The sequence below is a fragment of the Hemiscyllium ocellatum genome, chromosome 4, assembly GCF_020745735.1.
Source record: "Hemiscyllium ocellatum isolate sHemOce1 chromosome 4, sHemOce1.pat.X.cur, whole genome shotgun sequence".
Classification (NCBI taxonomy): Eukaryota; Metazoa; Chordata; class Chondrichthyes; order Orectolobiformes; family Hemiscylliidae; genus Hemiscyllium; species Hemiscyllium ocellatum.
In genome coordinates, this window is record NC_083404.1 from 80,793,809 (window position 1) to 80,808,609 (window position 14,801).

The 14,801-nt window shown below is 41.2% G+C and overlaps 1 protein-coding gene across 1 annotated transcript in view; it reads left to right on the plus strand.

Annotated features, from left to right (window-relative positions):
• Positions 1–14,801, plus strand: part of prkdc (protein kinase, DNA-activated, catalytic subunit) — a 238,657-nt gene that overhangs the window by 200,259 nt on the left and 23,597 nt on the right. Inside the window, exons 78-80 of the mRNA XM_060824031.1 lie at positions 8,340–8,407; positions 12,469–12,689; positions 13,723–13,806. Coding sequence (XP_060680014.1) covers positions 8,340–8,407; positions 12,469–12,689; positions 13,723–13,806 — 373 coding nt within the window. The remainder of the gene's footprint in view (positions 1–8,339; positions 8,408–12,468; positions 12,690–13,722; positions 13,807–14,801) is intronic.

A 14,801-nucleotide genomic window follows, 5' to 3' on the forward strand; every position in this document is an offset into this window, starting at 1 on the left:
GAGGGGTGATAGATTTAAGATAGATGTCAGAGGCAGGTTCTTTGCTCAGAGAGTGGTAAGGGTGTGGAATGCCCTTCCTGCCAATGTAGTTAACTCAGCCACATTAGGGAGATTTAAACAATCCTTGGATAAGCACATGGATGATGATGGGATAGTGTAGGGGAATGGGCTTAGATTAGTTCACAGGTCAGTGCAATAATGAGGGCCGAAGGGCCTGTTCTGCGCTGTATTGTTCAATGCTTTATGCTCTCCCACTGACACCTCAGTCACCTGCCCTGCCTTATTTCCCAAGAGTAGGTCAAGTTTTGCACCTTCTCTTGTCGGTGCATCCACATACTGAATCTGAAAATTTTCTTGTGTACACTTTTTCTTAATAAATATTTTATTGAAAATTTAACATATTTTTACAAGTTTACAAATAAAAAAAACCTTAAATAAATCTTAAATAAATAATAACCAAAATTTATCAAACAGAAAAAAAAGAGATACCGAGAAAAAAAAATCAAAACTAAACTAACTACTAATCTAAGCTACAATTAACCAGAGTGTATAATTAAGTCTCTTACGTTATTCAGAGAAGAAAAAAAAACGACGGATAATGCAGAAATGTAGTGAGATACATGCTCGGAATGTGTTAACATGAGATCATAACAAAACTTGTATTCATGCGGGATTCCTCTCCCAAGGGGCCCCAGACCAGACAGGTTCGCCATCTCAATCAAATAAAAGCCCTTGTTAGGATGGCCAAAATATCTGTATTTATGTAATTTAAGAAGGGCTGCCATATTTTATGGAATAATGAGGTCTTTCGGTGCACCATATTTGTAAGGAAGTCAAGGGGAATACATTCCATAATTAATCTGTGCCAATTCGAAAGTCTAGGGGGGCCCTCAGCCACCCAGTTCCCCAAAATATTTTTCCTTGCACAGAAAGAGAGAATAGAAAATAATCTCTTCCCGTGCATACCCAGGGAGGGTAAGTTCGAAAAGCCCAAAAGGAGAGATACAGGATCCATTCTAATTTCCATTCCTAAGATTTCTGTCAGAGCACTTGCTATTTAGTCCAATATCTACGGATCTTATGACAGGTCCATAAGCAATGTACAAGAATGCCCACCTCTACTTTACATTTGGGACACATTGAAGATGCTTCTGCCTTAAATTTTGCCAATCGGTCCGGTGCTATATGGGCCCTATGAAGTATCTTCAACTGAATGGCCTGAGTTCTGTTGCAGATGGAGATTCTTCTGGCATTTTCCCAAATGTCATTCCACATTTCTATAGAGATTTCCAGTCCCAAATCCTGATCCCATGTTTTAAGCAGATTGTCCATATCTCCTGGTACATCATGATGTAATAAATGATAAATAGTGCTGACAGAAGAAATCCCCCATTGGCCATAACACTCTACGTTCTCTATCTAATAACTTCTTCTGTATGTAACCTCGAATTTGGTAGTATTGAAAGAGGTCTCCATTAGGTAATCCAAATTTCTGATGCAGCTGTTCAAAAGACATCAGGACCCCTTCTTTAAACAGATCCCCTAAATAGGAGATACCCCTGGATCTCCAGAGTTTGAAAGTGGCATCTGTAAGCCACAGTTGAAATCCCCATGCTCCCACTATCGGAGCATAGGGGGATGTTTTATGTGAGTTGCCCTCATTTTGCTGCATTATATTCCAAGCTTTAATTGTGTTTAGTATTATAGCGTTTTTACATTGATCCGTGATGATTTTCCTCTTGTCTGAAAACAAGGGGTTAATAAGTGGGCATTTTACTTGAGAAGCCTCGATGTCCAGCCAGATTGATTGTGGGTCAGACAAGACCCAATCGGCTATATAGCTTACTAGGGAACTTAACTGATATTTCCTAAAATCTGGGAAATCCAATTCTCCCCTTGCCTGTGGAAGCTGTAGCTTAATGAGGGGCCGTCTATGATTCCAGATAAAGGAACCCTACCAGCCATATAATTTACGTAGTGCCAGCCTCGGCAGCATCACCAGAAGCATTCTCATAGGGTATAGGAGACGAGGCAGGACATTCATTTTAATTAGTGCTATTCTGCTAAACCAGGAAATTGGAAGGTCTTCCCATCGCTGGAAGTCCTGCCTTATCCTTTCCAGTAAATGCACAAAGTTAGCCTTGTATAACTGACCACATACTGGGGTAATAAAAATACTTAAATATAAGAAACCCTCCAGGGACCACCGAAAGGGAAAGTGGGATCCGTCCAATAAGTGGGATATACTAGCAAGGCCACCCATTGGCATAGCCTCCAATTTTGAGAAATTAATTTTATAGCCTGAAAATACACTAAATGTATTAATAACTTGGATTAAGCGAAGTACAGATATCAAAGGATTACTGAGAAATAGAAGAATATCATCTACACAAAGGGTAATTTTATGTTTACCTGTACCAATCCTCGGGGCCGTTATATTAGGATCAGCCCTAATACAGTTTCTGCTAGTGGCTCAAATTATTAGCGTAAATAGCAATGGCAAAAGAGGACATCCCTGATGACATTCCCTATCCACACTGAAGCAAACCGAGCCTAATTCATTGGTAACCACAACTGCTTTGGGATCACTATACGGTGTTGAGACCCATTTGGTAAACACCTTTCCAATGTGTGAAACAAATATGACCATTCAACCCTGTCGAATGCCTTTTCTGCGTCTAATGAGATGACTACTCCTGGTATCTTTCCCTGATGGTAGGCTTGAGTCACATTCAAAACCCTTCTAACATTATTGGATGATCTACAGCCCTTAATAAACCCCCTCTGGTCCTCCTTTATTTGTAAGGAAGTCAAGGGGAATACATTCCATAATTAATCTGTGCCAATTCGAAAGTCTAGGGGGGGGCCCTCAGCCACCCAGTTCCCCAAAATATGTGTGGCAATACCCTTTCTAGCCTCAATGCTTACGTTTTAGAGAGGATTTTAAAATCTACATTTAGCAAGGATATTGGTCGGTATGACGCGTAATCTTCTGGGTCCTTTCCTTTTTTGAGGATAAGAGAGATATTCGCCTCTTTCAGCGAAGGCGGGAGACAGCCCTGACTGTATGAGTAGTTATATAATGTCCATAAGTGGACCAGCCAACATTCCTGTATATTCTTTATAGAATTCAGCTTGAAAGCCATCTGGTTCAGGTGCCTTACCGCTCTGAAGTTGCCTGATTGCGTCAAGTATTTCTTGGATTGTTAGGGGAACAGTCAAGACCGATACCTGTTCCGGAGTTAGGTCAGGTTTTTAAAAAATGACCACATCCTCCTAGTTCTGTCCTTGCAATCCTGCGATTTATATAAATCAGAATAAAATTGCATTAATCCTTTTATGATCATGAGTCAGAATACCCGTACTTTCCTTGATAGACGTGATAGTTTAAGGGGCCTTTTTTTCCTTTGCGGGAAATGCTAAGTATCTACCAGGTTTATCGCCAAATTTATATAGCCGTTGTTTGCAAATTATATTTCCCCCTTATCCATTTGGGTAAGCGTTGAGTTTAGAGCTGCCCTAAGGGCCGTAATCCTTTGTAATTTGATAATAGAAGGTCTGTCAGCATATGCTGTTTCAGCCACATTTATGCGAGCTTCGAGCAGACGCTGTTGTTCTCCCTTGTATTTTTTCTGGGTTGCTGAGTATGAAATGATCAAACCTCGCGCATAAGCTTTGATGGTCTCCCACATCATTGATGGGTTGCTAGCCATATCTGAATTAATTTCTAAAGAAGTTTTTTTTAATTCTTGAGAGAAGTACTTTACAAATTTACTATCTTTCATCAGGAAGGGGTCCATACGCCAATGCCAGGGGGATGTCTTCATTGTTCCTCGCCTTGATTTCCATATATACAGCAGCATGATCAGAAATTGCTATACTGCCTATTTTACAGGATGATATGGAATTTTTAAAAAATCGAGGGGGCAAAAAACATATCAATTCTGGTATGACATTTATGTGGATTGGAGTAAAAAGAAAAATCTCTGCCCTGTGGGTGGAGGCATCTCCATTCATCTTCTACTCCTAATTCTTTGTTCAAATCCACCAATTGTCTAGATCTGGGAGATACTCCTGCAGTACTCTTGGGAATCCTATCTATTTCCGGATCCATAAAACAATTGAAATCTCCCCCTATAATTGTATGACAAGCACCGAGAACCATCAATTTTGAGAAGGCTTCCATTATAAATGTAAAAGCATGTGCCGGTGTGCAATACAAATTTAAGATCCCATATTCCTCTCCATTTATAAGGGCTTTAATCAGAATATATCATCCAGATTCGTCATTTATCTGATTTAGGATTTTGAAAGGGAAATTCTTCCGAATAAGAATAACAACGGCCCTACTTTTTGAGCTGAAGGAAGAAAAGAAGGCCTGATCAAATTCACCCTGTTGTAATTTCAAGTGTTCTTTATCTGATAAGTGTATCTCCTGTAGGAGAGCTATATCAACCCTTTCTTTCTTGAGGTTTGATAATATTTTTTTCCTTTTGACTGGTGAATTACTCCCCTTGACATTCCAGGTGCACCATTTAATCAACTGATTAACCGTAATCGTCCGGACAAGTCCGAGACCCCTCGGGAGGGGAAACCCTATCCAGAACATCCCGAGCATAGAGTATATAAAATTCACAAAAATAAAGGCTCTTTAGTACACCCACATCAATATAATAAGAAACTTTCTAAATAAAAAAAAGTATTTAAATGGAGATTTTCCCCCTTGTTCCCAGGGGGCATCACTTCCTTTCCAAATGTCCATCATATCCTCTCCCAACCAGTGCCCTACCCTTGATCCAGGCGCCCCACGATAGGATGAAGAAATTTCAAATATACTACAGAGCTAGAGTTAACAGTGAGCACCCTACCCCCCACCCACCCACACCAACACCTGTATATATTTGGTAATGTTAATACCATGTATAAATATATATACCTATAAAATTACAGCCTCAACAAGTAATAATTAAATATAATAATACAAAATAACGGGAAATCAATCCCACTCCTAAAGACAGAAATAAAATAGGATAAGGTAACCACCTCCCCCCACCTACATTAACTAGACCCCCTGACCTGTATATATTTAAAAAAGGGGAGGGAGAAAATCGCTAAATAGAGAACAAATAAATAAACCCCTCTCTCCACCCCCCCCCCCAAGATAATATTAAACAGCAAGGTAAAGAAATGGATTAATATAAAAAAGGGGGGTGTAAACCGCAGTGGGGGGAGACCAAAACAACATCAATTAACACTTACAATTTATCTAAGGGGGTCCAAACATTCCTTGGCCTTTTCCGGTGATCCGAAATTATACCCAAACCCTTCATGGTTAAAGCATAGTGTTGCTGGGTAGCGCAAAGAGTACTGAATATTTATGTCCCTTAAACACTTTTTCGCTTCGTCAAACGCCTTCCTCTTTCAGACCAGAGCTGGGGAAAAGTCCTGGAATAACATAATCTTGGATCCTTTATAAATCATGGCTTGGGGATCTTTCCAAGATTTCTGGAAGGTTCTAAGAGCATCTGCCTCTCCTTATAGCTCTACAGCCGGAACAGGACAGGGCGGGGGTGCCGGTTCGAGCCGGGCCCGCGTATTGCAACCCGGTAGGCCCGTTCCACCCTTACCTGGCGTTCTACCCTTACCCGGCCTGATCCAGCCTCCAGATTTAAAAAGCTGTGGAAGCCACTATTCGAGAAACGCTGTAAGCTGGCCTTCCTCTTCTTGTTCGGGAAGGCCCGGCAAACGAATATTTTGTCGACAACCTCAATTCTGCTTTAGTCTCGGAGGTCGCGGCCTTTAGTTCCGCACCTCCGACTCGGCACTCGATTTCCTTGATGTCTCGGTCGTGCTCTTGTAGCACAGCCGAGAGTGAATCCCATTGGCTCCGGGACTCTTCGATGAAAGCGTCGATCTTCGCATCGCATTTAAAGATTATTTCCGTGAGGCTCGCCACCTTAGGTAAGTCCCCCGGGGCGGCTGCAGACACCTCAGCTGCAGCTGGAGAGGATGCGGGAGGGGTTCCTGCCTGCTGAGAACTGCGGGCTCCCTTCCCTTTAGTCATTTTTACAGGAGATTAGATTGTTTTAATTAAGTACTGAGCAACTAACTACATTAAATAAAAACTATTTTAAATGATTTGGTGAGTGTGGTGGAGGCCCACTTTGCCCAAGTCTTGGGAGGAACACTATAGATTCAGACTTGCTGGATCGCTGCCATCTTGGGTCCCCTCTTGTACACACTTAACAAATTCCTCTCTGTCTAAACCCTTAACACTATGACAGTCCCAGGCTATGGTTGGAAAGTTCAAACCCCCTACCATAATCACAGTATTATTCCTACAGATAACTAAAATCTCCAAACAAATGTGTTTCTCAATTTCCCGCTATTAGGGAGTCTATAATACAATCCCAATAAGGTGATCGTCCCTTTTTTATTTCTCAGTTCTGCCCAAATAACATCCCTGGATGTATACCCAGGAATATCCTGCCCAAGTACAGCAGTAATGCTGTCCCTTATCAAAAAAGCTACTCACCCTCCTCTCTTGCTCCCCCCTCCTCCCGCTTTCTGTCCTTCCTATACCATTTGTATCCTAGAACATTAATCTGCCAGTCTTGTCCATCCCTGAGGTATGTTTCTCTAATTGTTTTGATAATTGTTTTGTAATTGTCTTCTTCAAAGACCCGCAGATTCCCCCCAGACGTGATCGACGATGCCCTCCACCGCATCTCCTCCACTTCCCGCTCCTCCGCCCTTGAGCCCCGCCCCTCCAACCGCCACCAGGACAGAACCCCACTGGTTCTCACCTACCACCCCACCAACTTCCGTATACAGCGTATCATCCGCCGTCATTTCCGCCACCTCCAAACGGACCCCACCACCAGGGATATATTTCCCTCCCCTCCCCTATCAGCGTTCCGCAAAGACCACTCCCTTCATGACTCCCTCGTCAGGTCCACACCCCCCACCAACCCAACCTCCACTCCCGGCACCTTCCCCTGCAACCGCAGGAAATGCAAAATTTGCGCCCACACCTCCTCCCTTACCTCTCTCCAAGGCCTCAAGGGTTCCTTCCATATCTGCCACAAATTCACCTGCACTTCCACACACATCATCTATTGCATCCGCTGCACCCGATGTGGCCTCCTCTATATTGGGGAGACGGGCCGCCTACTTGCGGAACACTTCAGGGAACACCTCTGGGACGCCCGGACCAACCAACCCAACCACCCCGTGGCTCAACACTTTAACTCCCCCTCCCACTCCACCTAGGACATGCAGGTCCTTGGACTCCTCCATCGCCAGAACATAACAACACGACGGTTGGAGGAAGAGCGCCTCATCTACCGCCTGGGAACCCTCCAACCACAAGGGATGAACTCAGATTTCTCCAGTTTCCTCATTTCCCCTCCCCCCACCTTGTCTCAGTCGATTCCCTCGAACACAGCACCGCCCTCCTAAACTGCAATCTTCTTCCTGACCTCTCTGCCCCCCACCCCACTCCAGCCTATCACCCTCACCTTGACCTCCTTCCACCTATCACATCTCCATCGCCCCTCCCCCAAGTCCCTCCTCCCTACCTTTTATCTTAGCCTGCTGGACACACTTTCCTCATTGCTGATGAAGGGCTTATGCCCGAAACGTCGAATTTCCTGCTCCTTGGATGCTGCCTGACCTGCTGCGCTTTAACCAGCAATACATTTTCAGCTCTGATCTCCAGCATTTGCAGACCCCACTTTTTACTCAATTGTTTTGATATCCCAGTTTCATGTTCCTAACCATGCCCTGAATTCATCTGCCTTCTCTATTCGGCCTCTTGTATTGAAGACTTGTTTTTTGAAAATCCTATTTCATGTAATTGTCATCATACTCTATTATTTGTATTAGAAATGCCATGCTTTTTGAAAGGGAAATGGAAACATAGAAATTAAGTAATGGAAGTAAAATTTAAAAAGGTAGTTCACTGACCTTGAACTGTTTTTGCTAATGTCACCATCTCAGGGACCCATTGCTGCACACTCAGTGTAATCTCTTAGGACAATTTTCACAACTTGCAGGGGATTGGTGCAGGGGTACTGGGTTGGATTGGGTATGGTTAAGAAACATTTTCAAGTAGCTTTTGCTTGTAAGCTGCTTTCTTTATATCATGGCTGAAGAGTGACATTGGTAAGGTCTTGCAGTGGATGAATACCTGCCAGTCGTGTCAGCTTTGATGCTAGAGTGGAAGGCATAAAAAGAAGGAAATGAAATTGGGAAAAATAAGTTATAGCTTAAATACCCACTTTATTTAAAACACGAAAGTCACTTAGCCATCTATAACAATTTTCTTTTCTGTCTAGGACAATATGATGGTAAATCCAAGCCAATGCCAGAATACCATGCACAAATCACAGGATTTGATGAAAGGGTATGAATTCTTTTAACTTTTTAATTAACTGCATGCAAATTTTGATCAAATTAGTTATTTCTTTGGTGAGGAATTTGCAAAAAACGTGATACTACTGTTGTGATGTATATTAAAATAGTAGAAACTGTTACAAGCAGTAAACTGTTGCAGCTAGAACTCAAACTAAAATATCTGGAAATATTGAATAGTCAGGCAGCATTTACAGAGACAGCCCTTCTGAATTATTAGTTTAAATGGAGAGTAGTTTTTGTTAAAATGGCTAACAGCTTCATTAACCAGGCCCAATAAAGAGAAGGCAAGTGCAAATCAATACTTTGGCAATGCAAAATCTGCTTTCTCATTTCAATGTGTTATTTTATGACTTGTGAAAAAGATTCATTCATCTCCTTGCTTGTTCATAACATTTTCTGAAAAGTTGCTTTTTTTTTTACATATAGAAATATCACCACAGTCCTGAAAGGAAGCCGTACCTTGCTTTGTACATAGCTGCATACTGTGTCATGAAGTACAATCTACCTTTCAGTATTGTTATTTTATCTGACTGTTTTATGTAAATGTGTGCCTTGTATAAAAGAAATATAAGATTGTTGTGTATTTTGGTACTAATGACATAGGTAAAGAAAGGGTTGAGGTTCTGCAGAGAGAATAAAGGAAAAAGGCAGGGGGTTAAAAAGTAGGTCGTCGAGGTTAGTAATAAGGGACTATTTCCTCAACAATGTGCTAGTGAAAGTAGGAATAGGAGTATAGAGCAGATGAATGTTTGATTGAGGAGCTGGTGCAGTGTGCGAGGATTCATGTTTTTGGACCAGTGGGATCTCTTCACCGTTAGAAATTACTTGTATAAGAGAGATGGATTCCATCCCGGTGGAGTTGAGAGGTGATTATGGAAAAGATTATGGCTGTACCTACGGAGGATATTCCTGTCCAGTCAAGTTATAGGGTGACTTAAAAATAAGAGGATGATCATCATATCAGGATTGTGTTATAGGCCTCCCAATAGTCAGTGGGGAAATTGTGGAGCAAATGTGTAAGGAAATCTCAGACATCTGTATGAAAAAAAAGGGTTATAACAGTAGGAAATTTGTTAAATGTGTTGGAGGGTTGTTTTTTGGCCTGAAGGCCTGTGACAAGTGGTGTGCCCCAATGATCAGTGCTGGGTCCACTGCTTTGTGTAATTTATGTAAATGATTTGGATGTGAATGTAGGAGGTATGGTTGGTAAGTTTGCAAGTGACAGCAAAATAGGTGCCACCAAAATTACAGTGAATAAGATTATCTCAGAGTACAACGGGACCTTGATCAGATGAGCCAATGGACTAAGGAATGGCAGATGAAATTTAATTTAGATAAATGTGAGGTGTTGCATTTTGGTAAGGCAAATCAGGGAAGGACTTATCCAGTTAATGTTAAGGCCCTGGGGAGTGTTGCTGAACAAAGGGTTGCAAGTGTATAGTTTCTTGAAAGTGGAATCACAGGGAGACACGGTGGTGAAGAAGACATGCTTGTATTCATTGGTCAAAACATTGAGTATAAGAGTTAGGTTGAAAATGTGTTGCTGGTTAAAGCACAGCAGGTTAGGCAGCATCCAAGGAACAGGAAATTCGACGTTTCGGGCCAGAGCCCTTCCTGATGAAGGGCTCTGGCCCGAAGCGTCAAATTTCCTGTTCCTTGGATGCTGCCTAACCTGCTGTGCTTTAACCAGCAACACATTTTCAGCTCTGATCTCCAGCATCTACAGACCTCACTTATTACTATAAGAGTTAGGTTGTCATGTTGCAGCAGTACAGGACATTGGTGAGGCCAGTTCTCAAATATTTCATACAATTCTGGTCACCTTTCTATAGGAAGGATGTTATTAAACTTGAGAGGGTTGCAGAAAAGATTTACAAGGATGTTGCCTGGGACTGGCAGGTTTGAGCTATAGCGAGAGGCTGAATAGGCTGAGGTTTATTTCCCTGGAGTGTTGGAGACTGATGAGTGACCTCATTGAGGTTTTTACAAAATCATAAGGGGCATAGATAGGGTGAATAGCCAAGATATTTTTCATAGGGTGGGGGAGTCCTAGAGGACATAAGTTTAAGGTGAGAGGGGAAAGATTTAAAAAGAACCCAACGGACAACTTTTTCACACAGAAAGTGATGCGCATATGGGACGAACTGTCAACGGTAGTAGTGGAGACGGGTACAATTACAACATTTAAAATGCATCTGGATGGGTATATGAATAGGAAGGGTTTAGAGGAATATGGGGCAAATGCTGGCACATGGGACTCTGTCCGGTAGGGATGTCTGGTCACATAGTTGCGTTGTACCAAAGGGTCTGCTTCTGTGCTGCCTGACTCTGACTAAAACTGAGTGCATAAGTGAAGGCTGCATTTATGGCCAAGCACCACTGGGTGGTGCAGCATGCGTTTACATACAGAATTAAAGTGCAGGGCTCTGTCACTGCAAACAAACTGAATGGCAGCAATCAGAACAGTATCTGGGTGGGGCCCAGGCCTCTCAATATTTAACTGTCATTAAGTTCACAACTTACAACAATTCTCATAGAATCCAGAGTAAAGGTTGAAACAGGGGTAAATTCTCGAATAGTTACATTTTGTGAAAATTAAATTTAGCCTATGAATATGAAATGGGGTGAACAGATAGCAGGAGAAAGTAAGGATTGCAGCTGCTGGAGATCAGAATCAAAATATGTGGTGCTGGAAAAGCACAGTGGATCAGACAGCATCTGAGGAACAGGAGAGTTGACGTTTCGAGCATAAGATGTTCATCAGGTATCAGACAGGAGGGCTGTGAGCTGAGTGCTGGAGCGTAATGGTGAGGTAAGCTCACGATCAGAGGATGAGGCAGTGACTCAGGCACTAGAGTGGGGCAGTGAGCTGAGCACTGAAGCAGGGCAGTAAGGCAGTATGCTGACCACTGGAATTGGGCAGTGAGCTGAGTACTGGAGCAGGGCAGTGAGCCCCGCACTGGAGCGGGACAGTGAGGCAGTGAGCTGAGCACTGGAGCAAGGCAGTGAGCCCGGCACTAGAGTGGGGAAGTGAGCAGAGCACTACAGAAGGGTAGTGTGGCAGAGAGCTGAGCACTGGAATAGAAAAGAATTTCATAGAATTCCTATAGTGTGGAAACAGGCCATGTCGCCTAACAAATCCACACTGACCATCTGAAGAGTAACCCACCCAGACCCATATCCTACCCTATTACTCTACATTTTCCCCTAACTTATGCATCGAACCTACACATCCCTGAACACAATGGGCAATTTAGTATAGCCAATTCACCTAGTCTGCACATCATTGGACTGTGGGTGGAAACCGGAGCACGTGGAGGAAACCTAGACAGACAAGGGCAGTCACCCAAGGCTAGAATCAAAGCTTGGACCCTGGTGCTGTGAGGCAGCAGTGCTAACCACTGAGCCACTGTGCCACCCCGGAGTGGGGTAGTGAGCCAAGTAAAGAACCTGGAGCAGGGCAGTGAGACAATGAGGTGAGTACTGGAGCAAGGCAGCAAGACTAGCTCTACAGTAGGGTAGTGAGACAGGCTGCAAGGTGAGCTCAAAGTAGGGCAGTCGGTGGTGCGACAAATGCAGTGATGATGTCAGCAGCAGTGTGAATGTACCTACAGTACTTCCTGTTCACACACATCAGTGACATCAGCTCTCCCATTTCCTAGACCATTGTGGTGGCAGGAGATACCCCAGGAGTGAACTAATATGACTGAGTTTTTTTATGTGACTTCCTGTTTACAGTCTTTCAATTGTACTGAGCCAAAAAAAGTGTTGAGGATTGTTTTTTAATTGGAAACATTAAACACAATTCTTTACTATCAGAATTGCAATAGTAGGATCAACAATTTAGAGATGATCTCTGTTGAGAAAATTTCATTTAAAATTTTCATGAACAATTAAAGATTATTCTGAGGTTATAATTAATATGTAAAATGTTTGGTGTCAGTGGTAGGTTTGATAGTGTTCCAGATTCACTAACACATTCTATTTTGCAAGTTCATTTTCACAACAGTGATAACAATGCATTTTTAATTTCTGACTATGGTTTTACAGATAAAAGTTATGTGCTCTATAAGGAAACCAAAGCGCCTGATAATTCGTGGGAATGATGAAAAAGAATATCCTTTCCTTGTGAAGGGTGGTGAAGATTTACGACAAGACCAGCGAATTGAACAACTATTTGACATCATGAACATTATCCTTTCTCGGGATGCTGCTTGCAATCAAAGAAACTTGCAGTTGAAGACATATCAAGTCATACCTATGACATCTAGGTATGGCAATTAAATGGAAAAAAAGATTATTAAAAATTGACAATCGTTCTAACAATACCACATATTAACTGAAAATAAACATTTAGTAAACTGACCCCAAACGTATTTACAGGGACATCAGATAAGTCAAGATGGTGTTTTCCTGCAGTACAGCCTTGAAACTTGTATGTACCTGCTGTCTCTGAAATCACCTCAGATAAGCCAGTTTTCAACTCTGACTTAAATTTATAGACAGCTTTTTATGAGGGAGGTTGGACTCCTTCTTCTAGAGCAGTGGTTTCAATCTTACTTGAATGTAATAAGTGATGTTTGTTTTTACTTAAATATTCCCTTCTCTTCAAAAGCTGTATTTTTTAAGAAACAGACAAATAAAAATACTTAATTTGAGAAAACACCCTTGATCTACTTGCGTGAAATGTACATTTTAATATTGACTCAATTGTAGACACAGTATTATATAGATTCAATACTATGTAGATACTAAAATCTTCAAATAATTTTTACATTTAAATAACATTTTCACTTCAGTAGGAGAGCTTAGCATCTAAATGTTCAAAGAGTTGTTTGGCATTTTACTTGTTTAAAATTTTTTACGAAAGTCGACCATCGTCAGTTCTCCTGAGTTAAGGCAACTGTAGCACTCTTTAATAAACTGAGGTTCATGTTGGATGAGAGGTAGATCACCCTTTCCATGCCCCAGTTTGACCTCGTGATCCAAAGAACAGCAGTAAAAATACTCATTCAACAAATTTCAGTTGCATTACTGGGGCTTAAACATGCAACACTTTGCATGGGAACTGAGTATTCAACTGCTTGCATAATCATTTTCCTATAGAGAGAGATTTCCTTTATTTGCTGTTTATGGGCAAATCATAAATAGCAATATAAAAACCACATTTATGATTTCATTACAGATGGTGAATGCTTTCCTTAATATGTGATAATTGATGACATACAGCAGAAAGTATTGTAAACAATATATATTTTGTTTGCTATTTCCTAAATTGTAATTGTGTTTTTTTTTTCTCTTAAGACTTGGTTTGATAGAATGGCTAGACAACACATGTGTAGTCAAGGATTTCCTTTTAAGCAACATGACTGAGGATGAGCACAAAAGGTAATGTTCGAAATGATTGAAAAGATATAATATCAAGTCAAATAATAATGACAGTTAAGATCTAACTCACTCTGTGGTTGGGTCCAGTGTGATTTAATGTGGTGAACAGTGAATGAAAGCTTTGAATCATCCAAGCAGTGAATTTTACTGCATAATTTTGATTTACACGTGTTTTCTAGAATTTCTAACCCAAATTTTTTGTGACATAATTTTCTGTGGCAAGAAAATTAACTTGTCCTTCCCAATTCCCTTTTTGAATTTTTTTTTGTGTGGGAAGTTGCTGAAAATGTGAGGTGAGAACAAGCTGGGTTTGCACTTAATAGAGAAGCAATGGCATTCCCTGCCGACTTTGAAGAAAGCTGTGTGGATTTTCAGTTTCTCAACAGTTTGAATCTGGTAGAAAGTTGAAACGATTTTGAGGCATCCAGCAGTAGTGATGTCAGAAGTAGGTTAAACAGCTGATAATATTGAAGTATTCGCACAATCAGCTAAGAAGATAAAGACTGATTATCTTTCATTGCTAGTTTAACTTTTCAGATAGCAAGCTAAATTATTACAATTAGGTTAAGATAGAAGTTAAAATGCCAGAGATAAACTTGAAACGTTGTTGTTTTTAATGCAATTAACAACATTCCACAAATATAAATTTAGCATTTTGGAGTCAGTGAATAGTAATTATGAACATAGTGTCCTGGCAAAAACGCAGTATGTTATATTCAACAAATGCTACTTTTCAAGTGTTTAAGGCAAATTTAACTGTGAAAGTAGAAGTTTCCATAGTTCATTGTTGCTCAAGTATTTGCAGGATTTCTCAATAGTGCACTCTGTGGTGGGACGTGTAGAGTGGAAACCTAGGTGGGGTAGCGGAATGAAAGGGTTTTGTTATACAAAAACATCAATCACTAAGGGCTGCACTACAACTTGGCAAAGTTATATAAAAAGAACATAAGCATCATGCTTTATTTTGGAGAAATAGAAGGGAAAATATGGATGTT